This window comes from Brachyhypopomus gauderio, chromosome 6 (assembly GCF_052324685.1).
Source record: "Brachyhypopomus gauderio isolate BG-103 chromosome 6, BGAUD_0.2, whole genome shotgun sequence".
Taxonomy (NCBI): Eukaryota; Metazoa; Chordata; class Actinopteri; order Gymnotiformes; family Hypopomidae; genus Brachyhypopomus; species Brachyhypopomus gauderio.
In genome coordinates this window covers 7,503,335-7,530,923 of record NC_135216.1, presented here as the reverse complement: position 1 = coordinate 7,530,923, position 27,589 = coordinate 7,503,335, and the positions used below count along the sequence as shown (strand labels likewise).

The 27,589-nt window shown below is 42.4% G+C and overlaps 3 protein-coding genes across 4 annotated transcripts; 2 read left to right on the top strand and 1 right to left on the bottom strand.

The window, feature by feature from the left end:
- On the top strand, positions 1-8,378 carry prrt1 (proline-rich transmembrane protein 1). Of its 2 annotated transcripts, none has more exons than XM_077008415.1 (4): positions 1-313; positions 4,207-4,595; positions 4,720-4,911; positions 5,452-8,378. In XM_077008415.1, exons 1-4 carry the CDS (start codon positions 295-297, stop codon positions 5,626-5,628), a joined length of 777 nt encoding a protein of 258 aa, XP_076864530.1. In that variant the 5' UTR covers positions 1-294; the 3' UTR covers positions 5,629-8,378. The 2 variants fall into 2 exon arrangements, with proteins under 2 accessions (XP_076864530.1, XP_076864531.1); XM_077008416.1 differs by having other exon boundaries at positions 3-313; positions 4,207-4,565.
- On the bottom strand, positions 8,014-17,280 carry tmem268 (transmembrane protein 268). Its single transcript, XM_077008414.1, has 9 exons — positions 16,989-17,280; positions 15,983-16,114; positions 13,427-13,521; positions 13,206-13,313; positions 12,600-12,758; positions 11,989-12,099; positions 11,435-11,524; positions 10,831-11,040; positions 8,014-10,690 (listed from the first exon to the last, which is right to left on the bottom strand). Exons 2-9 carry the CDS (start codon positions 16,098-16,100, stop codon positions 10,532-10,534), a joined length of 1,050 nt encoding a protein of 349 aa, XP_076864529.1. The 5' UTR covers positions 16,101-16,114; positions 16,989-17,280; the 3' UTR covers positions 8,014-10,531.
- A 2,771-nt stretch (positions 17,281-20,051) lies between these two features.
- On the top strand, positions 20,052-27,012 carry LOC143516666 (sialidase-1-like). The gene is made up of 6 exons (XM_077008413.1): positions 20,052-20,285; positions 21,261-21,450; positions 21,555-21,817; positions 22,633-22,815; positions 22,907-23,126; positions 24,322-27,012. The coding sequence occupies exons 1-6, from the start codon at positions 20,223-20,225 to the stop codon at positions 24,540-24,542; spliced, it is 1,140 nt and encodes a 379-aa protein (XP_076864528.1). The 5' UTR covers positions 20,052-20,222; the 3' UTR covers positions 24,543-27,012.
- Positions 27,013-27,589: the final 577 nt, after the last annotated feature.

Sequence of the window (27,589 nt, the reverse complement as noted above, 5' to 3'; positions counted from 1 at the left end):
TTCAGTGTAACGCGATGCGTTGTGAGCGTCTTCCGCTTCTGCACTGGACCTATTGCTCCAGCATTGAGAGGAAAAGGCAGTGAAACGCACTGACATCTGTGAGGATTAACACCAACGTAGCCGGGATCGATGAAGACCATTTATCTGATGATGCTTTCTTAATCTGGAGATATTGCAACCATCATTTATTTCATGTTAACGGTTTAAACACACACAAAGGCATCGTAGAGACTGCACCCCCCAAAGAATTGTGGAGGGACAACTCAAAGGCATCGCATCGTATAACTCAACGTGATGTCGTCGGAAAAACACAGTAAGAATGCTTTTTTAATCATTTATCTATATTCTGGTTTATTAAGGTGTTTAACTGTTAATTAGTTCGACTATAGTTCTATGCTGCTGTCCACTGTTTAATAGGGCTGGTCAGTGCATCAGATCCGTGTGTTAAAGGGATGTATTTGTATAAATGTGTTTATGAAGCTGTGACGCACCTTATCTCCCCAGCTTCGTCTCAGCGCTGCATCTCCTCGCCTGTACCGCTGTGAACAACTGCATCCACACAGATGCGCTCTGGCGCCGCATTTATCTCTGTCCGTTACATTTTTCTCTATCCATCATCTGATTTTGATGGACAATCTGTCATTGTCCGGATATGACTCTTCAATACATTTATATGCAATCTGTAGATTTTTTTTTTCCATATTTTTTCAATGCTCACTCAGTTATATATATATATGTATATATATATATATATATATATATATATATATATATATATATATATGTATATGTATATGTATATATATATATATATATATATATATATATATATATATATATATATATAGGCGTGATGGAGAGGAGAGCATTGTCTCACTGTCTCAGGCGGACACTTTGAGTCAGAGATGGATGAAGCGTTAGATACACTCACAAAAGGCGCGTGAGCGGCTGGGTGTAGATGAGGAGCAAACTGAACAATCTGTTCATTTCGGTTTCCATTCTATTATTGTCACTAAATTGCTTCGAGTTGCTATTAATTAGATATTAGGTGACGTAAGATCTTCCGCACGTTCTTGTGGCCTCTAAACCGAGTCAGATGATGTAAACCGAGTCAGATGATGTAAACCGAGTCAGATGATCTAAACCGAGTCAGATGAACTACTCTTAACGTGAATTTATGTAACCCGTGTTTGCTGTCGGCCAGAGCTTGAAGGACACAAAAGACTGAAAAAAGATGTTTGATTTGCTACTATGTCAGGTTCCTACTATGTTATTTCTGGCTTTGCTGAATGGTTTGTACCCACCTCCCCTCCCCCACGCTTGTTCTCTCTCTCTCTCTCTCTCTCTCTCTCTCTCTCTCTATAATATGTGAATCAGAATAGCAGTGTCTCAGACAATTCCTTACCTTCATTGCCTTGCTGACGATGTCAGGGGTTACATAATGCTTTGTCCTTAGGAATAGCTCGCTATCTATCTATCTATCTGTCTGTCTGTCTGTCTGTCTCTCTCTCTCTCTCTTTCTCTCTCTCTCACTCTCTCTCACTCACACATATTACCCCCTAATGTTATCACACACAAAACCCCTTCCGTACCCCCTAATGTCATCCGTATACTTTACAGTTTAGAGACTTACAGATCCATAGACAGATTGATTTATATCTATGAAGAGTTTGCAACAAACATCAAATGTCTTTGGCCAGCATTTTACGACACAAACCATTAGAGCTTGTTTGCATTAACCCCATTTTAGTGCACAAAAGAGTAATCGGAAAATGCAGGAACTGTTAGGTGCGCTTGGCCTGGTGTATCACATCTAGTTAGATGGTCCACACACTTATCGTAAATGCTATCTGTTACGTTTGGGGACTGCTAGGACCCATCTCAACTCAGCATCAGTAAGACATGAGCAGTCGGGCCACCGTCTGAATTCATTTACAAGAGTATAGAAACCAATGTTCCCCTCCCTGTTTGATTACGTCTCTCACACTCGCCTATCAGGACACCATCATCCTCTGTCTCCACCTCTGCTTTCTCGCTGTTTTCCGTGATAGCCAGTTCGAACGGAAGACTCTCAACCAGGCCACATTTTACACTTGAAGGGCCTCTGTCGTTGTGTCATTTGAAATACAAAATGCTGGTGTTCCTGTGCTAATCTTGTCCAGGTAGTTTGACTCCTCTGTTTTTATATTCCACATTTAAGACACAACATGTCACTGGATTTAATTCTTTTAAAATAAAACTAAAATTGCGTTGTAGTTGTAGACTGTAAAGAATTTGGTAGTTCTAGCACATTTGTTATACAGTGAGAGTCTGATTGAGAAAAACAAAACATATGTTAATGAAAGACGTCACACACTGACAGCGAGCAAGACCTCTGGTCAGAGGAAAACCTCCCTGTGCAAATACAGTAACACTTCTGCAGTCGAATCTAAACTACTGCGATTGAGCCTCTCTTTAGATTACCGTATATGCAACAACACAACAGGTTTATTCCGGTTGTGCCCTGCCTGCATGGCCGTATGCTCGGTGCCAGTAGCGAACCGTGACCATTAAACCTGGGCCCGCTCCCACCCCCGAATAAATTGTTTCCTTTCCTATTTAACTGCAATAAAAAGAAAAAAAACTGAGACGACAGTACAGCTTTAGAAACGCAATAAACAATATCTGTCTTATCTAGATAACTTCTTAAGCAAAATAAGGTTCCAACAAAATAAGGTTCACAGCTCCGTGTTCCTCGTTAGCGGAATATGTAAACAACGCGCACGAGGGCATCAAAGGAGTGAATCGAAACTAGCTAGCGGTGGTACGCTAACGACAGCTAGCGTTGCCACAGCGGGCTGAAATTATCATACAGCTAAGCCCGCCCACTAAGAGGGAAGATATGATTGGTCAATTTTACTGTCATTTGAAACTGGTATTGCCATGGACGTAATTTTGATTTCAAAAGTGGGGGGGACATGGATTCGTCGCTATTTAAATATTTGGTTTTAACCGTAAAAACTGGGGGGGACCAAAACCGGCTTTTGAAAAAGTGGGGGGGACATGTTCCCCCCGTCCTCCCCCAAAATTACGTCCGTTGGTATTGCACTGAATTATAACTGCCAGGTAGGGATGTGGAGATTCACCGATTCACATCGGTGATTCAGCACACATGTCTGCGATTCGACTGCACCGGTAGATTCAACGTGCATCGGGTTTAATTTGCGGGCGAATTTACGGTGCATCACCTCTAGCCTTTTTGCATTGGCAAATACCATGGTTAAATCGGGTGTTTTGTTTTCCAGTATCTATTCCTTATTCTAAAGTATTTACAGAGGCAACATACTTTTTATTTTTATTGATTTCTTTTTTTTTTGAGGCAACATAAATGCACCATCGTGTCCTCAGGTACTGACGCAAACACGCAGACGTACACAACAAAGATGGAGGGAAACGAGAGCATTAGCAACGACAAAGATATTTAATGCACCAAAAATGACACACAAATCAAACGTGTGGAAATATTTCGGGTTTTTTTAAGCGAGGTGGTCAACTTGACAAGATGCACGCAATCTGCAAACAATTGTGTGCGATTCATCTACTACTTTTTAATGTGACGCGATCTACGCACATTCCTTCGCGATCGACCGACACTTTGATCAACGTAATGAGCACCCCTGGGTTAGGCCAATACATCCTCAAACCTCAACTAACTGTGTCGAATTTATCAAACCGAATCCTCATATAATAAGTCATATCGTTATGAAATCATTTTGAATCGCATCATATCGTGAACAGGAGAGATTTGTATCGCATCGTATCGACAAGGGGTTTCAGAGTATCGCAGTTATATCGTTTCGGTGACGGTGTATCGAGATGTGTATCGAATCTACCTTAGTGGTGAAGATATACATCCTTACTGCCAGGCCCTCTGTAAACGAACAGCGGGCATCACAGTCCTGATAGGGGGAGACACAGGCTCACAGGCTTCCTCTTAACCCCTCACCTTCCAACACAGATTGAATAGACACGGTTGAATAATTTATTTGCTTATATTTTTGTAATTGTTTAGATGTCGATTGTCAAACTGTAAGTAGATAAAAACAATTGGATAAATGATATATATTTATGTTTTAAGAATATTTTAGGCCCTCTGAGAGGGCGTAGAGGGCCCTGACGGTTCCCCACTGCTTGGTGCTGACTGTCCTCTCTGCTGGATGTTGTCAGGTCTGGAAGAGGCCGCGGGGAGACAGGCCATGTCTCAGCAGATGACCCCAATGGCTCCCCCGCCCTACCTGCCCTCCCAGGACCCCAACATGCAGCCGCACCCGCCGCCCTCTGCCTGCGGACCCCAGCCAAACTACCCACCTCCCCCCCCGCCCCCCGGGTCGGACGGGTATCTGCAGGAGACCCAGTTCCACTGTGGAACCATGGGGCCTCAGGGGGCTCCTAACGGCTACACCATCCAGACTCACGGGCCCGGTGGCGCCGTGACCCATCCGCCCGTGGGCTACCTGCACCCGGGATACCCGCTGCAGCTGCAGCCCTGCACCGCCTACGTGCCAGTCTACCCCATCGGAACCGGGGTGGGTCGGGTCATGTTCCGAAAAACCGATGTAATGAACACAACTGTGATCACATACATACAACAGCTGAAAATATTTAACTGTGTGTCAATTATGTATCATTACTGTAGATCAGGACTAATGAGCTAATCTCTTAGTTTTTATTCATTCCCAGGGCCAGCCTTACCTGCCTAATGGCACACCCCACCCAGGTGTGGCCCCGGGGCAGATGGCCATGCAGATGCCCCCTGGCATTGCTCTGATGGAACCCCGCCGCCCCCCCCACGACTACCTGCCCATCGCTGTGCTCACCACCGTGTGCTGCTTCTGGCCCACAGGAATCATCGCCATCATCAAAGCAGTACAGGTGGGTGCGGCATCGCCAACGGCAACAGCACTGCCAGGCAACGCCACTGATGACACAGGAATGAGAGCATCTCCCGAGTTACTTTGAATAAGAGTGTATGCAGGGGAAACTAGGGGTGAATGTGTATGTGTGAATGTGTGTGTGTGTGTGTGTGTGTGTGTGTGTGTGTGTGTGTGTGTGTGTATGTAATGAATGTGAAATTAGCTTTGATTCTTCGTCATGTTTAAAGGGGTGAGCTCACACTGAGAAGATGAAGATATGTGTTTAGTTCCAATACACATATTTAATTTACTGAATTAGTTTCAGTTATTGAAATGGCTATGGATATATATAAATGATCTACAGGTGTGAGACAGAATTAAATGCTATAAAAAGGTAAAGATCTGTGATATTCAGGTCGCAAGATGATCTGTGGGAGCATAAATGTCTAAGAAATGTATTCCCTTACAATACTTAGGTACTTACTGGACACATAATAATCAAGCACATCTACATATTTGAGCATCCTCTAAAGATAAAGGTGTTCCTTCCCTCCGCCAGGTGCGTACAGCAGTTGCCCGGGGCGACATGGTGTCCGCGGAGATAGCGTCACGCGAGGCACGTAACTTCTCCTTTATCAGTCTGGCAGTGGGCATCGCCTCCATCGTCCTCTGCACCATCCTCACGGTGGTGGTCATCATCGCCTCCCAGCATCACGACGATGACTGGGAACCTTAGAGTCGCCTGCAGGGGGCGCCGTTGCTCCCGACAAACTGCCCGCACCAGGACTTCCGGCCACAGCCGCACATGGTACAGCCAACATCTCCATCCATAGCGCTCTGACACTGTACTGATCCTCTGACCCAGACTGTCACACAACACCCACACAATGTAGATTTAACTCCACAGTCAGTCTCACTCAGGGGCTGAGCTGTAGCTATGTAGAAGTCACATTGCTGTTTGTACGTGTGTGTATGCATACAGTTAGGAAACACACACACACACACACACACACAAAGTTCTCATCTTTTCCTGAAGGAAATGTGGTTAATGCTCAGCCAACAAGTTAGTGATCTACAAATTCCAATCAGTTGTACTGTCGTTTTAGCCCTCACAGATTTGACGATAGTGTAATAGCTGTGCAGAAGCATCAGACGTGTAGGATGTAATCAACCCTGGTTGCATATTCATTATGTATTCTAAACATGACCTGTGTTTGTCAGTATTCCATCTATGATTTATATCATGAATATAATTAGGTTCAGTGGGGCTGTACAATAGAAATGGTCAATCTCCTAGCAGGCTAAACGGCCAAATACTAAAACTGAAGGACACGATTAAGGAAACTGACCTTCGATTGTTCCTTTCTAGTATTACATAAAAAAAACAGTGTTAGATATTTCAGTAAAAAGAGAAATGATTTGCCAGCTTTGCCAAAAACCCAAATTCTCAGATTTGCCAAATACATTGTCGTGTAATCCTGCCGTTACCCTTGTTCCCCTGAGCCTGTTCCGAGAATAATTTAATCGCTGCATATTTCTTTTTGAAAAGCAGCTTAAATATTAGAGTGAACTGATATAAACTGCTCCAAAGGATTCTTGGTGCGCTGTCTTAGTTTTTGGAATCATATGTTTTTCTTTAAAATTGAATATTTCTCTATGACGAGAAAGTACCCAGCTTAAAAAATCTGAAATGTTCTGGGGGATAAGAATGAAAGGCCCTCAGACTGGGTATTACAGTCTCTTAGCAATCTGGTTAGTGTGTGGCAAACAATTGTATTATACGTTATTTATTACTTACTACACTATGATTGGTTTGTGTGTTCAGTTATTTATATGTATATTTATTCATATATTTGGCCATAGTGCACTTGTTGAGTTATTTTTATCATTTGATGATCAAATATGATTATAGATTGCTGAAGTATTATGGCCTATTTTTAATTAAGCATGTTGTGATATGCAGCTGTATGCACAGTGAGGAAGTAGCTTTATTTAATGAGTTTTTTAGATGGTAAACATAACTTGCTTCACTTAGCAAAAATGCTTCTGCATTTGTTTGCCAGCTCTAAATAGCTAACAGACATTTTGAAACATTTAAAGGTGTCTTGAAGAGAACTGAAAAAGATCAGACGCTCTATCAGTGCCATGTTGCCAAAAACAGGGAATGTGACACAAAAATGATATTTATATGACTCATTATATGACTCATTTCACATGAATCAAATCAGCTTCTAAAAATATCCTGCCCGGCACTGCAGTACTGTCACAGTCTCGTCCGACGAGACCATAAATCCCTTTGGCACCTTGCAATCTTCCAGTCGGTGAGCACTGGATGAGTAAATGTGTGGGGGCTGACGCTGAGGAGACCAAGCATAGAGCAGGAGCAGCCCCGGGCCCATCGGACCGGGCCCATCGGACCGGCACCATCGGACCGGCACCATCGGACCGTCGCGGTCCTCCTTCCCATGCCACTTCACTGGGTTTTGCTAGGTTAGTGGTTTCCACCACCATTAACATCCAGTTTGACTCTCAGCAGCACGAGGCCAGCACGATGGTCGTGGTGCCGCTGAGACGTCAGGGTAGGCCGCAAGCCCAGCGAGTCATTCACGCGTTCATGAGCTTCTGTTTTTAAAGCTTCATTTTAAACTTTACATTTTTATTTTAATTAGTTACCAATAGAAACACGAACTTTGCCAACTTTACCATTTCGGTTTAAATGATTCTGATTCTAAATTGGTGAAGAGAACTGTTCTCACCCCGAATGTGGTTGTGAAATTGCTGCAGTGTGGCGATTCTTTTCCCAGCTGGTCAGTGTGGCAGATGGCACAGTACATATTCCCATACTGACATTTCTGTATTTGCTCAGATTATGGGTCAGTGTTTGGCTTGTTTTATGAATGGTTAAAACAGGAAGAGCTGCGTCCCACGGGTCCCCAGTTAGTTGCTGTGTCACGATGTACTTAGCAGGTTGCGTTTGGTGGGACAATGGTGGACTATACACCACCAAGAATAAATGTTGGATGTCAGAGAAAAGTCTCTGACCTACAGCAACTTTGATTTCTCTTTTTTAACAGAGCACTTTTCCCCTATACAGTATAATTACTAGATACAACAACAACAATAAAAGCAGTATTTTTATATAGCAATTTTCATACATTTAAATGAGGCTGAAAGTGCTTTAAAGTACATACAAGTATTCAAAAACAAGAATCCACAAAATAAATATATTCTACAAAGAAGGAAAAAATAACTAATCAAAAAATAGAATGAAAATGGCTGTTACACATCTGAAGTCTTAATGCTAAATAATCTCTAAGGTCAAATCCAGCTGATCTTAGAGTTACAGGCAATTGTGTGTTTTATCTTTTTCTGCTCTCATCAGCTTTTCAAATCCACCATCTCTACTAGATTAAGAGCTTTAGTGTAACTGCGAGCATTTTGCCTAATTCCAATAAGTGACTACTCTGTATTGATGTATGTATTGTTTTTATTTATTGAAAAAATATAAATAAACAGTCCTAATATTTTGACTATGTCTAAAATGACCCGCTCTTGTTTTTTAATTTCGAATGCAGCACACAGAAGAGTGTAATTTGTATGATGAAGACACATTTATGTGTGATACCTCTGCTACCAGAGCAGATGTGAATCAGTTTGGTGTTTTAAGATTGTGAATCCAGTGAACAGAGGCCTCTAACGTGCTATTTTTAGACACTCCCCCCTCCCTGTCCCTCACGCCAACCTGCCCTTTCCACGCTAATCTACTTTAAAACTGATCCTGTGTTGCTGCAGATGACTTTGCTCAAGTAAAGATGGTTACCCCTGGTAACCGCACCCTTAAGATGCTGAGTGTCTCTGAGCTTGTGAGAGTGGCAGCCCTCCTGTGTAAAGAGGTTGCTGGATGACTTATGCAGTCACGTGTGCTTTATGGGGCTCGTCCTGTTGATGGATACTATTCATGCATTTGTTGTGTATGAATCCTGTTGTTTAAATTAAAGAGGATATGCACAGAGTGACTCTGGTGGAGGTTTCTTGCTTGCCTCTGTCTCACTCACTCTCGCCCTTGTCTCACTCATTCTCACATCTGCCTCACTCACTCACCTCCGTCTCACTCTTGCCCGTCTGATTCACTCTTGCCTCTGTCTCACTCACCTCTGTCTCACTCATTCTCGCCTGTCTCACTCACTCTTGCTCCTGTCTCACTCACTCTTGCGTCTGTCTCACTCACTCTCATCTCTGTCTCACTCACCCGTCTCACTCATTCTCACCTGTTTCACTCACTCTTGCTCCTGTCTCATTCATTCTTGCCTCCGTCTCACTCACCCCTGTCTCACTCATTCTTGCCTCTGTCTCATTCATTCTCCCCTCTGTCTCACTCCCTCGCACCTTCTCCTCACGGCTTCTCCTCTTCATCTCATTTGAGGCTATTTATAGATGGCCTGTTTTTCTTCTTCTTTTTTCCCCATAGTGTGTGTCTGTCTCTTTTCTTCTCTGTCACTGAGAGCAATAAGATCCCCCAACATTGAGTTCCTGCTAATGCACAAGGGAGCAGCGTGTCGGTACCATCCAGCAGGACCCAATCATCCTTTCTCAATCCGCAGGGACATCTGTCATCACTCGCATATCATGGGACGTTCGGTGCTCTGTTCAGCCGTCTCAGGATTGGCTCATAGATTTGGTCGTTCAGGAGATGTAAGTAACTGTAAAAGCGGCAGCGTAGATGACCGTAACATTACAACATGGACAGAGGAGAACGTGATGTGCGGTTAGAGCAGAGAGAATGAATTACAGGGGGACGAGGGGGGGCGCTAAACCAGGACAGCAGCCGAGCTGGAGTGAGGAGGCAGGCCAGACTGTGTCTGCAGGATCACAGATGGTCGTTTAGCCTCCCGAAGAGAGCTCGGCATCTCTGTGATCGTTTAAGCAGGCCTCACGCTGCCGGAGCTCTCTCCTTCACTGTAAGCTTCAGCCTATCCAGCTCTGACCTGCACCACTGTTACTGTGTCACCCGTGGCGTGCCCGCGTCCTTTCCAAGCAGACCCTCACCCCCCCACCCCCACCCCTACGCCATCAGCACTGATTAATGGACTGTACCTCCCAGCCACACATGTGGCTCCTGCCTGCCCCCCTGTGGCGTGTTATATATTGCGCTGCGTTGCGTTACACTCTGGACTGCTGCATTACATGCCAAAAACCTCCTTCAGTACTTCAGTACCGTGTGCCATTTAGTTCAGTACTCGTCCCTCTTGAGAAGTGAGTCAGTACTTCAGAACTGCCAGAGTCTTGATGCATATGCAGGGGACATTATGAATGTGTTTGTGTTTTTGTGTGTGTGTGTGTGTGTGTGTGTGTGTGTGTGTGTGTGGATATCTCTGCACTGCATCAGTGACTCCCTCTCTTTTCTCCCTCCACTCCAGCCCCTCCCCCACACCCCTTACATAAGGCCCATCGCAAAACACAAAAGCCGAAAAATTATACCTGCTGTGTAAAATGAACAAGCATGTGTATTTTAAAAAGCAGCATTTAAAAACCCCCCTGAAGAACAGCTGGCTGAGGGCGTGATTGTTTGAGCATTGCCAGTGCAAAAGTCATACACCTCTACTTAAATCAACGCTGGACACTCTTTTGAACACATTAAGCTACTGCAGGATTTTGTACTGCACGTACTGACAAAGACACATATGCGCAGTTTTGCAGTGCTCTCTCTCTGCCACTAGAGGGCGACTGGGAAGCCTTTCTGATGCCAGCAGTTTCACATATACTGCACTGTAGGTCATCAAAAGCTGATATGCAATAGCCTGTAAACACACGCACCCACACACAGACAAACACACGTCACTCCAAAAGCTGATGAAAGAGTCAGGAAACTAATATTCCAAGGCTAATACATATAAAGTAACGGTTGGCTGGAACAGGTTTTCTCCTAACCACTCTGTACCTGACATGAGAGTGCACAGTCCGGTATCAGGCTATAGTTTCTGGTCAGCTTAGCCTCTTCCCTCTGCCTGGGTGAAGTGTTTTCCCTGTTACTGTCCACCAGTAGGGGGCGCTCCTCATCAGGTTCCTCACTCAGAGGGCCGTCAACAGGTTCAGGGGTCGTGACCTCAGCTACTAGAAGGAGATGGGACATTCTTTTCTTGAGTTTGTCCTGGAGGGTAAAAAAAAGAGCGTGTGGTTGTGCTGTTTGTGGGAACAGTTATTTGAGACTCAATTTTCTCATTAAAAACTCAAAAAACAAACCCATTTTTGCAGAATATTGAACATGTCCCTTGTAACATCGCTTTTCCTTAATCTAACATATTTGCAGAAATGTACACTGACAAAGTGTCATTTATTCATTTACTTTTTGATTTACTCTAATTTCCTTCGGGATCAATAAAGTATCTATTCTACCGTTCTATCCATATTTGGATAGAATATAAAGCACTTTTTAATTTTTTTGCATGTACTGATTTCTAGTAGTCTACAAAAATTTAGAACATTAACAAACATAATAATTATATAAAAGAATAGAAATCATTAAAAGGTAAAAACTAGCTTACCTGTATCTCACTCCTGACAAAGCTCAGCTCCTCTAGGGTTTGAGCTAAGGTCTGCAAGCATGGAGACAAGTTCCAAAACACACAGAACAGCTGAGAGAGAGAGAGAGAGAGAGAGAGAGAGAGAGGTGGTGTCAATGGCTACTGGCTACAAAGTGTACAGACACTCCTCACAGAGCGGCTGCAATAGGCTCTCATAAGTAATAGTTTGAATATTATTTAATTTTCATATAATTATTTAATTTGAAGATCTGCTCATTTTCACTATGTCGTGTAATCCAGATTAATCTGATGACTTTTATGGGGTTGCAAGTCACTGTATATTTGTTTATGCTGTATTCATAAATGTTTGCATTAACTGAACTTAAAAGTATGTGTATTCATATACTTTCATAAAGAAGCATAAAACGCCACTAACATAGCCCAAAACAATTAGTTAATTAGTTAATTTCAAAATACTTTGAACTGACCGAAAAAGAGTTGGTGGCCCACAGGTGTGTCTACGGTGTACCTTACACGCCGGTGACTCAACAGAACATGTGGAGGTGTTAGTGCACCTGCATTTTCCCTGAACACTGCTGGACCCAGTCGGACACGCCCATCAGCAGTCCGTATCGGACCAGCCTCTCATTGACCTGCACCAGACGCACGTCTGTGTTCACGTTGATCTACGCCCGAGATCAAAGCAATAGTAATATTATAATCAATATAATAGTTCGACATAAAGATGCTTGTTTAGGACGGTAGTGACGCAACTATTAGGTTGTGTAATGTGTTAAACAGGGAGGTGATTATTACACTTAAACAGATATGAAACAAAACATGTTTAGTGCTGAATGTTTATTAATGCTCTGAGAGCCCAAGTGCTCGTGGGGGGTTTTGCCTCCAGAGTTTCAGCATTACTGCTATTTGTGTTTTCTAAGGAGGTGGCCTTAATAGTCTGAGGTTTAAGACTCAGTTTAGGTTCATACACCTCCACTAAATTTCCACCTGAATCTGCAGTCATCTTACAATCACACAGCAACTGCATATACATCGAGAGGAAATATGTAAAATTGTGTAAATCCACAAAACAATGGTGAAATCTGTCCTTTAAGATTGTGCCTGTATGTAGGGGAACTGTGATAAGAGTTTGAATTATAATACACAAGAAGTTCCAGATTCCTGCCTCTTTGCTTCTGTAATGGAGGATGAAGATGATGGTGATGGTGATGAAGGTGGCGATGAGGCTGACACAAAGGCACAGAACCCAGAAGTCCAAGCTGCTCTGGGCCAGGAACTGGTGCAGGCTGGAGTAGACAGCACACCACAGCACTGCGTACATGAACTGCACACAGGGACAAAGACATGACGCTCACTGAACTGAACATCACACACACACACACACACACTCCAATCACGCACGCCCTGACGTCCACACTCCCACACACATGCTACATAATGAACTCCACAAAAAAACATGTATGCTGAACTTCATGCAAATACATGCACACGGAACTACAGTAGTCAGTGTGTTTGGCACGTTACTCAATTCTGGAAATTCTGTAGTACTGTGTAGTAAAGTGCAGTACTGTGTAGTAAAGTGTGTACTTTGCAACAAGCACAAGCCACCGAGAGTCCGAAATTTGACTGTTGGTGATCGCTATATATCTCTAGATGTATGTCAACATTTTCTTCATAAAACGAGGGCTGAATTCTACTGTGGTGGAAGCCCTTCTCATGAAGTGAACTTCGTAAGAGGATTAGACAATGTATGCTGCAATGTGCCTCTTACCGGAGCCATGATGAAATGAAAAAGGGAAGAATTGAAGAACAAGAATCTTCTCACAGAAGGACGATCCAGTGCTATTCTTAGTGGAATCTCAAAGTCCTCTGCAGGGATCTGTGGTTGAGGATCACAAAATGGAGAGATATTGAGAACGGGAGCAGTGTTCATTATAGAATCCCTAAAGTCGAAGTGGTTTAGAAGTGTAAAGAACGTCAAGAGGGAATAACCTGGAAACCCTCTTTCTCCAACCGTGTCCTGCAGCGTTCTAGGTCAAACCTTGGAGTAACCATAGAGGAAGAGAATACAGCCAACACACACTGACCTAAAACATGTACACACACACACACACACACACACACACAAAGGTGTTTGTGGCTCTGGGCCTGGATCAGTTGCGTCCAGCCTAGTTTGGGTTCACGTGCGACCAACTACACCTGGTAAATGAATCATTGAGCTGGGAAATCACTAAAATGTGTTGTATTTACGCGCTTCGTGACTGTAGCCATCAGCTTGCATTATTTTACCATAAATGTTACTGTTTGCCATAATTGGTGTTGTTTACCACAGTTAAAAGATCAAATGAGTGCTGGGAATCATCAAAACAGTCATGAAGCATTCATCTGGAACATCAGAGATTTGATGCAAAGAACAGTTTTTAGGGTTCACACACGTAGTGTGGGAAACCTATTGTAATTGCTCGAATTTTTCTTTTTTCTTCTTATTATTATTATTATTTTTCTCCGCATAAAACGCATACTGCAGCCTAGACCGTAAGGCCCAGAGACACCAAACTTGGCAGAATGGTGTAGTCTCTTTGCGAGACCGTGCTAAAGTACAGAGACCCACATTGGCCTGATGGTGGCGCTATAGCGCACCATTTTGCGTTTTGGTCCATATCTCCCAAACCGTAGGGCCTAGAAACAAAATTCCACTTCTGATGGATTCCTTGGTTCAAGCCAAACAAAAAAGCCTCAAGAACCATTAAGCTCCGCCTACTTAGATTTTTTGCTAATTTGCATAATATGCAAAACCTACTTTTTTATACTAGTCCCTGGTTTTTCATCCAATCACCACAAGTTTGGTATCAAAATGTTCAGAAGAATCTCATTATCAATATTCCTGGAAAAAATTGTGACATTTGCATACAGTGTCGTTGTGACATGTCAATCAATAGCTCTGGGGCGTGGCCAAATTTACTTAAACAGCTATATCTCAGCAACGCTTTGACCGATCTTCATAAAATTTTAACAGTTGTTAGGGCACATGACTACGAGGTCATAGGTCAAAGCTGGCCACAATTGTCCAATAGGGGGCGCTATAACATGGGAAAAACTGTTTCTCAGAAACCATTAGTCACATCAAGCCAAAACTTTACAGGCATCATCAGGGGCCCAAGTGATATCAAGACACACAATGATGACATCATCACTCAAAAAACATGGCCGCCATGAGCCAATTAATTTTTATTTGAATTAATTGGCAATTTGACAGACTTACCATTGGCCAAACAACATGAAACCTCACCACTGTGCATATCTCAGGACTATGTGTCATGCTGTGCAGTTTTAAAACATATGGCCACTAGGTGGCGCTATTTGTGAAAATCATGCATAACTCCTCCAAATTTTCACTTAGGAACATGCAACTTGTTTCATTTTATTCCTTGCAGTAGACCTGACAACTTTGCAATTACAAGTCCTATTAAAAAATGCATACTTTTGTCACATTCATCTATTGTTTGAAAATAGCTATTTACAAACTAGTCATAGGAATTTGATCCAATTATGGAAAAATTGCTATGACCATAATCAGTAGACTCTGTAGGTAAAAACTGAGTAAAAAAATGTTGGATTTTTATTTTTCTGATTGGTCCATTTTCCCATTATATCATTGTGGCCATGCCATATATGACCTATATTGCTATAACTCATAAACCATGTATGCAATCAATTCCCAATTTGAAAGGCTTTTATATCCTGAAGTCCTTGTGAGGTATGCCAAGTTTGGTTCAAATTGGCCTGTCGGGGGCGCTACAGTACCCAAAAACCTAAGAAAACATAAAAACTCATGCTGCAATCTTGTTATGCAGAATACAGACAAGTAATTGGTCTTGTATGATCCAGATCAATAAGTTCTATAACATTGCAATTGCATCTTATAACAAAAAGTGCACTGCCTGACCAGAAATGAACCTTTTAATTCACCAAAATGTCATATTGCATTACTGAGATTAATGAGATATCAGTATGGTAGTACTTGGGCTCCATCTAGTGGCCAAACATCGGAACGGACTGAAAACTATTTCTCACATGAAATACCACACAAACACACACACAAAGCTGATCTCAGCATGTGATTTAGTTCTGTGGTTTGAATCATTTTGCCAATACACATTATTTTGATCCTTTTGGGCCTTTAGTGACCCAATTGAACATTTTTTTGCACATTGATTTATTTGTGCATTTTTTCCACTCAAACAGCTTCTTTTGGGTCTAAAGGACCTATTGGGTCTATTGCCTATTGAAGCCAAGTGGCCTATTCGTGTGTGAACCCGCCAATTGCCGCTTGCGGCTATATTTTTATTACTATTATTTTTAGAAGTCGCATTTCCATATTAGCTTTCTTTCATATCAATACTACCAACATTAAGTATTTTGCTGTCTTAAAAAGGTTCTACAACATGCATTTTAAAAGCATTAAATAGAAGAATGAAAATTGACTATACTATGCTATATGAATATGCCAATAATAGATAGAATATAGAGGCATTTAGGGCATCATACCGTTTGGCCGTGTAAAGTCTCGGCTCCGTCTCTCTGAACTCGGACTACTGTCTGCTGATGAGATCCTCAACACAGTCTCACTCCTCTCCTCAGTCCAGCAAGGAGTCCTTTCCTCCATGTTAACAGCAACTCCTAAAAATGTCACATTCAGATTGCTCCGTTCAGAGTATGTACTCAGAATTAATCTGATTTAAAACCTACTACTGGAATTGTAACTTTTAGAACAGGCTTTTGAGGAAAGTCCTGTTATTTATTTCTTTCGTTTTTCATCGTCTCTCTTCTGATTGGATGTATCCAACATGGATCATTGTGATGTCAACATGAGCCTTTAAAGAGGCCCCAGGATCTGATGTTCTGCCATCAGGTTTACTCCATGCTCCTCCCATCTCACTCTCATCTCACTCTCATCTCACTCCACTCACAGCTCGACTAGAGATTCAACACCAACTGTCTAATGAACTGGAAGTCTGGCCCAGAGACTTTAGCTCCTTTTATGGCATTTCAAACATCTTCCTGATTTGAAAAGTCAGTTCGATTGCTCATTACGTCCTCGAATTCCAGCCAACCTATAATCCCAAATCCAACGGGATTAGAAGCAGACGAAGTCGCCCAAGGGCTATTGGCTGGGCTTTACTCTTGAGGGTTCAGCACTCTTTACACTTGGGGGTTGCAAAATCACACTCAGAGCTGCAGGCGGTCTGTATCAGAACAGGAAATGTCAGACCAGCGGGGAACTTCTTCTTTAACAGTTTCACATTCTGCGAAGTATGTTGAAGTAAGTTGCCCAACAAATATCAAGGAGATCTCTTCATTGCACCTTCACCGAATGCTCCTCTGTCCATAGTGAGCGTATCAGAACAGCTTACCGAACAGCAGAAGGACCTACTTGAACACGCAGGCATTTCTGATTCGAGGATGCAATGCGTTACTCGAGCTGACTGCTTATACCAGTGTGTTTACTGGTTCCAAAACAGAACTGGGCACCACAGTGCACTCGTGTACTTACTGGACCTCAGATCAAGGCTCCCGAAACTGCAGCATGTGTCCGACAGACCTTCTCCTTGAAAAGACCTTGCCAGTCTATGAATGAGAAAGACACAGAACAGCAAATTCGTTAAATATAGCACCAGCTGCTGTTCCTCGCCCTCGCTTCTCTCCGTCACACGCCTGCCGGTGTTAGCCGGCAAGTGAGCAAACTGGCGCTTTACTTTTGACCTGTGAAATGCAGACTGCCTATGACGACCGGTGCATCTTTCACTTTCTCTATGTCTCTCGGGCTCTCGTGTGTGTAGCAGTGAGCGTCTCTTACTGTCCCCCAGCGCCAGCTCCTCCCAGTACTGTCAGCAGTTGCCCGTCTGGCTCTGAACCGCGGGTTATTTCCTCATCTTTATCATTTTCTTCGTTCCTTTCTTGTCATCTTTCTTTCGCATCCTGCCACTCTCTCCCGCTGGTTTTCGCTGAGGCTGGCTTTGAAATCGCTGCCTTCTTTGTGTGCGTGTGACACCTTAATGACAGCCCTCCCCCTTCTCACACTCCCTCTTCACCTCTCTTACTTTTCTCTCGTTTTCTCTCCTGCAACTTGTGACTCAGATGAGCCGAGCCACATGACTTGGGGAATCCAAGAGGAATGCATGTGTTTTTGTATGTGTGTGTTTGTGTGAGTTTCTTCTCTGAGAGAGAGAGAGAGAGAGAGAGAGAGAGAGAGAGAGAGAGACAGAGAGAGACAGACAGAGACAGACAGAGAGAGAGAGAGAGACAGAGAGAGAGACAGAGAGAGAGAGAGAGACAGAGAGAGAGAGAGACAGAGAGAGAGAGAGACAGAGGGAGAGAGAGAGAGAGAGAGAGACAGAGAGAGAGAGAGAGAGAGAGAGAGAGACAGAGAGAGAGAGAGAGAGAGAGAGAGAGAAGGGAGAGAGAGAGAGAGAGAGAGAGAGGGAGAGAGAGAGAGAGAGAGAGAAGGAGAGAGAGAGAGACAGACAGACAGTTTGAGAGAGAGGCTTGATTTTCTGTAGATATGCCACTCAATCTGATGTCATCTTAGTACATGTTTCAACATGGCAGTTCTCTTCTGCAGAGCCAAAACACTTGCAGATAAGCTAACACTAATGTTCCTAGAAATGTTAAAACAAGACTAATAGTTTCTGGAACAGGAGCTATAATACTGCACATTTGGACGAGGTGTTGTTTACAGCCATAGCCTCTATCACAGATGATTTACACCTTTATTCTCAAGTCACCGCTTTGGGCAGATGATCTTGAGCTGGGTCTGCTGAGTCATGCCCTGTACACTAAGGAACGTGTTTACACATGGAAACTCATACAGGTTTTACTGTGAACGATATATTGTTACTAATACTGCTGTACATAGACCAGAACGTAACCCTAACGTTAACATCAGTAATCAAAAACAAAGTCTTTCATCTTTTTCATTTTTCCAAAAAATCAATAGTTAAAAAAATAGGTGATGACTGTCATGTTTTCATATAATTTCATATCAAAGTAATACAGAACAAAAAACAAAAAAATCACTTTGAAGACTCCACTGCATCAATATGCCTCTCTGGTGGAATCTTGAGATACAAAAGACATAATGCACCTTGTGTGATTTCTAGTCATCTTTATGAACTTGTCATCCTGGTATACTATGTACCAGTGTACAGGTCGCCATGTGTAAGGCTTGTGTGAAATTATCTTGATAACAAATGTTTGGTGTGCTTTCTTCTGCTGTTTGTGTGCCTTTTCCCTGGACATACACATATCACATGATTTGCATTATGTCTGTGGCACACAACATCAACAGTCAATTCTATGATCAAAACATTACATTTGACTATGACTTTGACAGATAGAGAATATCACAGGTGCCTTCACGCAGGTAATCCACCAGCAGGTGTCAGGTGTTTTCACAAATATAATCCACCAGCAGGTGTCAGGTGTGATTACACAGGTAAATCAACACCAGCAAGTGTCTGGGGCATTTAGGCTGCATTCAAAGCCTCAATTAACTGGATCAGTTGTGATAGCTTAATGAGCTAAACTCTGCAGTGCATTAGATACACAGGTAGAGTTCAGCCCTCCTTTGAACTAATCCTTCATGCGGCCTTCATATCTCCCAGGAGTGCTGTGGTCGAAGGTGGAGATTAACCTCATTCCTGGGGCTTCACTGCCAGGTTGTCTCTGCTCCAATCATGTCATCAGCTAACTATCAAACCCCTTGAAAAGGTATGTTAAGAGCAGAGGAAATTACACTATTGACCAGTGGGGCTCCTTTACATCTCTCAACTTCTTAAAACCACATCAGTGTGCCCTAAAACATAACCACTTTAACAAATTAGATTTATAGGATGAATAACAATTGCCTTTAGAGCATATGACCAGAAAATCGTATTCCTCTCCATTCAGTTAAACATACAGCATGTACACCACGTTTCCAGAGAAACAGGACGTTTTGGAGAAAGGATGCAAGTTGTGCAAGCAAAGTGCTTATTCTTCTTAGCTTGAAGCACCTCTGTGCAAAACGTGTACTTTACAACCATTTTAAATATCGTTATGTAACTTATGTAATATCCTTTTAACAATATCGATTATATCAGCAGAAATTTTGCCCAGTTCACATCTATAATTCTGAGGTTATATAATAACCAATACAGTACGTAACTCAGCACTGGAACAGGCAGTTTAGTTCCCTGTAGCTTAGTGTCAACAGATTAAACTAGTCAGTTTATTTATTAAGGCAATCCTGAAATAAACGAATATTGTGCAGGTATATAATATAGGCCTATTAGCAACTCTTGAAATGTGGATTAGATATCTGGTAAAGTAATATTCATGCGGTCTACAAATTAAATATTAAATTCTGTATTAGTGGTTTGTTGTCGGCGCGAAATCTAGAAATCTAAAGATTCGCTGATGTTCATATATTCCTTACCTGCATTTTTTTACTATACATTTATTTACTGTCATAATTTCTGCGCAATTTATGCGCCGCGCTGCTGTTCTCGGCGCTCAGTCTACGGTGCGTCATGATTGGACCACGTGATCGCTTTGCGTCACGGGTGTCATGTGACAACCGACGAAGACTTGAAAATAGCCCAACATCCTTTCTGGGTGTTTTTCTGAACTTCAACTATTAAATCGAGTTATTACAGAGGCGAGAAGTGACACCACGTCGTGTGTTTAGCCACCAAGAAGATCCAGTAGAGATTCTGACTGCGAAGGGTGTGCGTAGCCGACAGGCGGAATGGGAAAATTACATATAACTTTATGGTGGATATTGCTGCTGGTGAATCCGGTTCACTCAAAGGTAAATCAAACTTTGTATTGAATGAATTTTGCAATCAGTTCAAAATCTTCCGTCATGCAAAAGCTTGTTGAGAGGAAATGGCACATTTTTCATATGTAAAGTAACAACGTTGTGTTCACTCTCTATGATGTTAAGTGGCGATCCTGGAATTGTGTTCTCAACAATGTTATGGGAGTTGGCTCACATATCTAAACACATCCATCACATATCTAAACACATCCATCACATATCTAAACACATCCATCACATATCTAAACACATCCATCACATATGTAAACACATCCATCACATATGTAAACACATCCATCACATATGTAAACACATCCATCACATATGTAAACACATCCCTCACATATCTAAACACATCCCTCACATATCTAAACACATCCCTCACATATCTAAACACATCCCTCACATATCTAAACACATCCCTCACATATCTAAACACATCCATCACATATCTAAACACATCCATCACATATCTAAACACATCTATCACAATGATCCAGGAAGTAAAGGCTGCCAGGTGGTGTTGTTAGGCTAAAGATGTTAAAAATGTGGTAATATGTCCCAATATACCCAGAGGTTAAACTTGCATCAAGGAAATGCATTGCTGTTTCCACCAAATGAAACCATACTAATATTTCCATTGCATTTATTCATTTGTTCACTGTAGCACTTAAAAAAAGTAATTTCTAGTGTAAACTAATTATAGTGTAAACGTTTAACTTAAGTATTTGTGATATAAATTGCAAACACGTATCGAACCTCAACTTGCGCTGTGTTGTTTATAGCTTTATAGCTTTATAGCTATCCTCTCAGTCACGCTTCATCACATGGACTAATCTACATCATTAAACCATAACCAGTTATTATGGTTTCACAGGCTTTCTAACAGTGACAGGAACGGAGTCCATTCCAGCTGCTTTGCTGCAGTGTGCTAAAAGGTCTCTTTCTTTACCGTGTGTGTCCCAGATTTCTCCGCTGGTCTACGATGAGCAGTTACTGTGGGTGAGCGGCGGAGCGGGTGAGGTGAACACGTTCAGAATCCCTCTGCTCACGTTCACGACACGCGGCAGCCTGCTGGCGTTCGCCGAGGCCAGGAAGGAGTCGTCAGAGGACGTAGGGGCAAAGTTCCTCGCTATGAGACGCTCCACGGATAAAGGTGGCGCGTGCGCACACACACACACACACATTCACACACATTCACACACGCATGAGCATCATGTATCCTGCTCTCTCGTCCATCTGTGTTTCTTCCAACCCAAGGATCCACGTGGTCCCCCACGTCCTTCATAGTGGACGACGGCTCACTGTTCGACGGTCTCAACCTGGGCTCGGTTGTCGTGGACGAACAGACGGGCTCCGTGATGCTCGTATACTCCCTCTGCTTTCACCTGAACGGCTGCAGCCCTGCCAGTACCATGCTGGTGGAGAGCCTGGATGATGGTTTAACCTGGAGCACACCACGCAACCTCTCCGTCCAGCTGGGGGTGAAGAGCTTTGCCCCAGGGCCTGGTTTTGGCATTCAGGTGTGTTTACCTGTCCCTGGCCCTGAATCTAGTTTCATCTGTTGGGATCTCCAGCAGTATATGCTCATATGGTTAAGTTTTAAACACTTGCATGAGATAATTCATGTGAAACTACATTTATATATTGTGATACATGAGCAGTGTATTAATGTTTATCTTATTTGTACAAGTTTTGTAATGTAACCTTTCAAAAAAGACCAACATGTGTACAGACACACAATGGTTCTCCAACATTTAGTTTAAAGAGTTTCAGCTTCAGGATCAGACATTTATTTGGCTTCAAAGAGGCTTGTGTGAAGGTCTAATGGTCTGCATTATCTAGCAACCGAAAGCGGCATTCCTGTATGATTTCAAGAGCTGTTCACTATCAACATTACCAAGAGATCCATCAATAATAGGCAAGCTACCTGTATCAGAAAAGATCAACGTGGAGCACAGTTTATTTTTATTGTTTAGGTGATTATTTAGTTCTCCAAAGAAGTGGAATAAGTCGTTGCTCATTTTAGGAATGACTCCAGAGCCAGCTGTTAAATTTAAGCTATGATTCAGCAACACAGTTAGCCACAGCTATTATGCATTTGCAAAATCAAAATAGTGTCACAATAAAAGCATGGCAGGCAAACTTTGAGCTGGTGTTCCGAGTCCCGACTGTGGCATTCAAAACGTACGAGGTCAAATACTGTTTTGTTGTAACCCAGCTAGCTATTCTGACCAATCGTTTCTCCTGTAATATGAAGTTTTAACTTTAAATTCGAAGGCTGAGATTGGCGCAGACGTTTAGTTTCAAAGTTGTTGTGTATGTGGCGTGTCCACAGAAACGTCACGCGCCTGCTAAAGGCCGCCTGGTGGTGTGTGGCCACGGCTCCATCGAGGGCGACGGGGTTTTCTGCATCCTGAGCGACGACCACGGACGCACGTGGAGGAACGGGGCGGCCCTGAAGAGCATCCCCTACAACCAGCCCAAACAGAGCCAGGACTTCAACCCAGATGAGTGCCAGGTAGCAACATGCATGGATGTTGGTGTGTACACTTGTAAGGCCAGAGCAGGCTGACTCTCTTCGGCTGAAGTGCCCTTGTTCTCGTCCGTAGCCGGTAGAACTGGAGGACGGAAGCATATTGATCAGCGTGCGCAACCAGAACAGCTACCACTGCCGGTGTAGGATGGTGGTGCGGAGTCTGGACGGGGGCGAGACGCTCCCCGTGGAGGAGCTGGTGTTCGACCACACGCTGGTGGATCCTGCAGTGGCGGCCGGAGCACTACAGAAAGAGGGCGTGCTGTACTTCACCAACCCTGCCAACTCCCATAACCGTGAGGATGAAGGAATTTTGTGTCACTTTGGAGGTTTAAGTAGCGGAGTGGGTAGGGCTGAACGATTAATTGCATTTGCGATAATTTCGCGATTTTTTTTAAAACGCGATTGTCTAATCGCATAGGCTGCGATTTAAACTGGTCACATGACTTGGGAGCGAGCCGAGCCGAGGACGAACGGAGCAAACCCGAGCAGGAGGCAGGGAGGTGGAGAAGTGAACACAGCGCACTTTAACTTGTTGCACAATGGCTTCAGGCTCGACAGAAGCTGACACTACTGAAAGTCTAATACCAAAGAGGGGCAGCACATCAGTTGTGTGAAATTACTTTGGCTTTTAAAAGATGCTGCTCATCGTCAGGTACTGTGTAAAAGTGCCTTGCTACTGTCGCTACGACGCGAGGTAACACTACAAACCTTCTTCAGCATAAAAAAAACACCACAAAGCCTCTTTGTAAGGCTAAAATGCCAACGACCAGTGCTGCATCTTCAAATACGCAAAAGTGTTTCTCTGCGCTTATACAGCTTTAGTATGCGGTGAGCAGCGAAATACCGTAAAATCACGCATATAGGCGCAATAAGATTTAAAGCGCGGATGAATCGCGAAAGCGTGGATAGCTTGACCGCGGTCCAGCAGACAGGGTTCAATGACCGAACCGTTTGAAAGTGTAACTCCTTATGGATGTAATTGGAAGCGGCACGCTGAAATAACTCGGGCAGTAACGGAGTTCATAGTGAAAGACATGATGTCCGTTAATGTAGTGAACAATCCCGGCTTCATGGCTTTGTTAAACACACTGGATATGCGCTACCAAATGCCCTCACACACATATTTTAGCCAAGTTGCTATACCTGCAGGGTTGCCAACTCTCACGCATTGAGCGTCTTAGACTAAAAAGTTAGTAGTTCGCTCTGGCGCCAACCACAGGCGATCGATCGATCACGATATAAAAATAATTCTTAAATTTAGTCCATTTTTTACACCCCCCCCCCCCCTCCCCGGCAACCCTGTATCTGAGCTGTATAAAAAAATGCCGAAACAGAGTTTCCTGAAGTGGAACAATGGAAAAAATCTCGATTTTAAATTGCAATCGCAATTTATAGATAAAAAATTGCAATTAGATTATTTTCCAAAATCGTTCAGCCCTAGGAGTGGGTATTTATGTCTGAGTAATTCGTCTTGTCTCTCTCCTTCAGGGGTCAATCTGACCCTCCGCTGGTCTTTGACCAATGGCAGGTCATGGGAGAATGAAGCTGTCCAGATCTGGCCAGGCCCAAGCGGATACTCTTCTATGACATCGCTTGTTAGCAACTCTGTTGAAGATAAGAAGTTCATCTTCGTCATCTATGAGAAAGGCCATAACGAGTACATAGAAACCATTTCGGTTGTTAAGGTTCACCTGTATGGCGGCAGGTAGAATGACAGTTCCTTCATGTTCCTTCATTTCATCAGTCTTCTTCTAGACTGGTTAATCCAATTCAGGGTGGCGTGGGGACTGAGCCTAACCCAGCAGCACAGGTGGGAACCATCCCTCAAACAACTTCACTCATTACAGTAAAATGAAACATGGAACATGGAGTTAAATTAGCATGAACATCTCGCAGATGTTTTGAGCACAAGAAAATCATGATTTGCAATTGCTGCAAATTGCATATATCTATAATTTAGTCACATGTTGCACAGGTCGCCTGTGATGAATCAGAGTGCATATAAGAGGCTGAACCTTTAAAATGTCACTGATGAATTGTTTTCCAATATTCCCTAGTGCATAATGGTACTGTAGATTGTAAGCACTAAAGCAGCCATTAGCCAGTGTTCCTGGAGGTCCATAGCTAGGACCCCCCCCCCCCCCCCCCTTTAGATGAATGCTCCATAGTCTGCACCACAACTCGTTATTTCACACTGAGCATCTCGTGCTCTTATACACGTTCTCCACCCACTTTTATTAGAAGCATCAGGAGCACCCTGCAATGTGAATAGAAAACTGGAGCTGTTTCTAAATGTACAGTTTGTGTTGGCCACCCTCCAACAATTCATCAGTGGTCCATGTTCAGCCATGGGAACTGGTTGGCTGGAGATGCTTTAATGGTAAACCAGTTTCCAGTCAACTGTGATACTGGGGGGTGCACAGGGGTGCACTTTGCTGCCCCTCATACTGATACAGCAACCAATGGTACAGCGTTAACCGTGCAAGTGTTTATTAGAGGTGTACATGATAGTGTGAGAAATGAAGGAAGGTGTACATGAGGTGTTTCTAAGGACGTAGGCAATGAAAGGAAACCGAGCAAATCTGAGAAGCGTGATGCACGTGAATGTGTTATGCGAGTCTTTTAAGCTTCTATACCTTAAAATACTTGTCCATGTGTAGGTGTGATTTACTATCAGGGAATATATATTTTTATTTACAAAGATTCATATATTTTACCTGTTTTATAGGATCACCATTGCTTTCTAAAAATAACAGTCACTTTTTCCTGGAAATTTCACGTTCGAAACCTGTTCATGATTGATTGTGTACAGAGGACAGCCCAGTCCTGATTTAGTCCACGTATTGAGCTTTGTTGTGATTGCTGTCGTTAGATTATTGGCAAATATGGAATTATGTGGGGAAATGGACATTCACCCTTTCTGTGACATTTATGATGTGTGCTGCTGAATTCAGAAAGTAATGAATTACATATTATAATTATTAGCAATACTACACACCATGCTCACTGGCATCTCAGAGTGCACCAATAAGGTGTGAATGTAGCCTGTGTGATTTTGGCATGCACTGACACTCCAGCACTTATGTCAGTCAGATGTGCTTAATGATGCAATGTGTTGTACACATGCAGTCATGAATATGACACCCTGTCCCTCTTGCAAGTGTATGATAACTGTCTAACAAAAAACCTGTCATGGATTGTATTTTAACAACCAGGAACCTCCCCCAGACTCATTTAACATAAAACATGCACCGACAATGACGAGATAAGAACTTGTGCTAACGATTTTCGAAGTTACAATAGAAAGTATGAGGAAAGTGCCCCAGTAGTGTACATATGACCTTAATGATTATATTGGCCACATTCTTTCTAGAAGATAAAAAAAGAATAGATGCAAAGTGTGTGTGTGTGTGTGTGTGTGTGTGTGTGTGTGTGTGTGTGTGTGTGTGTGTGTGTGTGTGAGAGAGAGAGACTGAGAGAAAGAGAAAATGCACTTCTGTAAAGTGGAATTAGACTCTGTTTAGAAAATGTGATTGGTTTTCATCTGATATGTTTAGATTTATATTTTGATGGCAGAAGCAACAAAATCCATGATGTTGTGCCAGTGACACAGTAGAACAGTAGTATTATTAGTAGTATTATTTCAGATGTCATCTTTTAAATCATTTCGTTTTCTTAGATCTGTTGGAATTATTAAGTATAACTGCATTAAATGCAAACAGCAATAAGTAGAATATTAAACATTAAGTCATCTGGAAGTAATTTGTAAAGTTCAAGTAGTCTGATAAGTCACTCAATTCATGAGTCTGAAAGGTCTGGGAAGAGTCAACTACAAAATGAAATCCCCCATATGGGAACTGGAGTATTACCTACACTGTCAAAACAATTTGACTGAACACAGCTAATAACAAATGCCAATTTTCTGTTAAAGGAACAACAAATGTGCAATCTATCTAATAAAAAAATTTACTGAATTAAAGATACCTAGAAGTTTGAAAAGAACCTGGAATAACTGGAATATACAGTCCAATTCTCATTCCTTGTGGTCTATCAGGTTTACATTTGTATGTCATTTTTGGTTTACTGGAAGTGTTTCATTAGACAAAAAATTTGATCATCACCTTGTCAGTTCATGTTTTGACTTGGATTTGATGAAAAATAAATAATAATCAAATAAAAAAATCACTTGTTACCTCCATTGTGGTGCACACACTTCACTGTTATCATGTTCTTTTCATTGTCCAGCACAGTTTAAAAATATGGATGTTCATCATAGTTCACAATGCACCAACGACTGCAGTGGTGAGATTCAATTAATTCAGGTCAATTAGGTGCTGATGGATCGTGTGGTAATGAATTAATTCATTTTTATTTTCAAAAATAAAAAGTAAACAGAAGTTAATAAACTTCTGCAAAGTCCCGCCTCCTGAACGCTGACCCAGGAAAAACTTCTTGGGGACTTTTAGATGGTTTTTCCAGAGTAAGTTATTTTTCACACGGTAACACCAATTACATGACATTCTTTTGCATTTTTATCATTGATATTTCTCAAATGCATGTATTTAATAAATCCTTTTAACATGACATTAAAACAACATAAAACGTTACTCGACGTTTACTTATCTCACAGAAGTGATACATATGGTCTGAGGGGAAGAGCATTTTCATACAGCATTTTCAAAGTTTGAACTTAAAGCATTTTTTATTAAGAATAGCCTACATAAATGAATAAAAAATAATTCATTATCTGTAGATG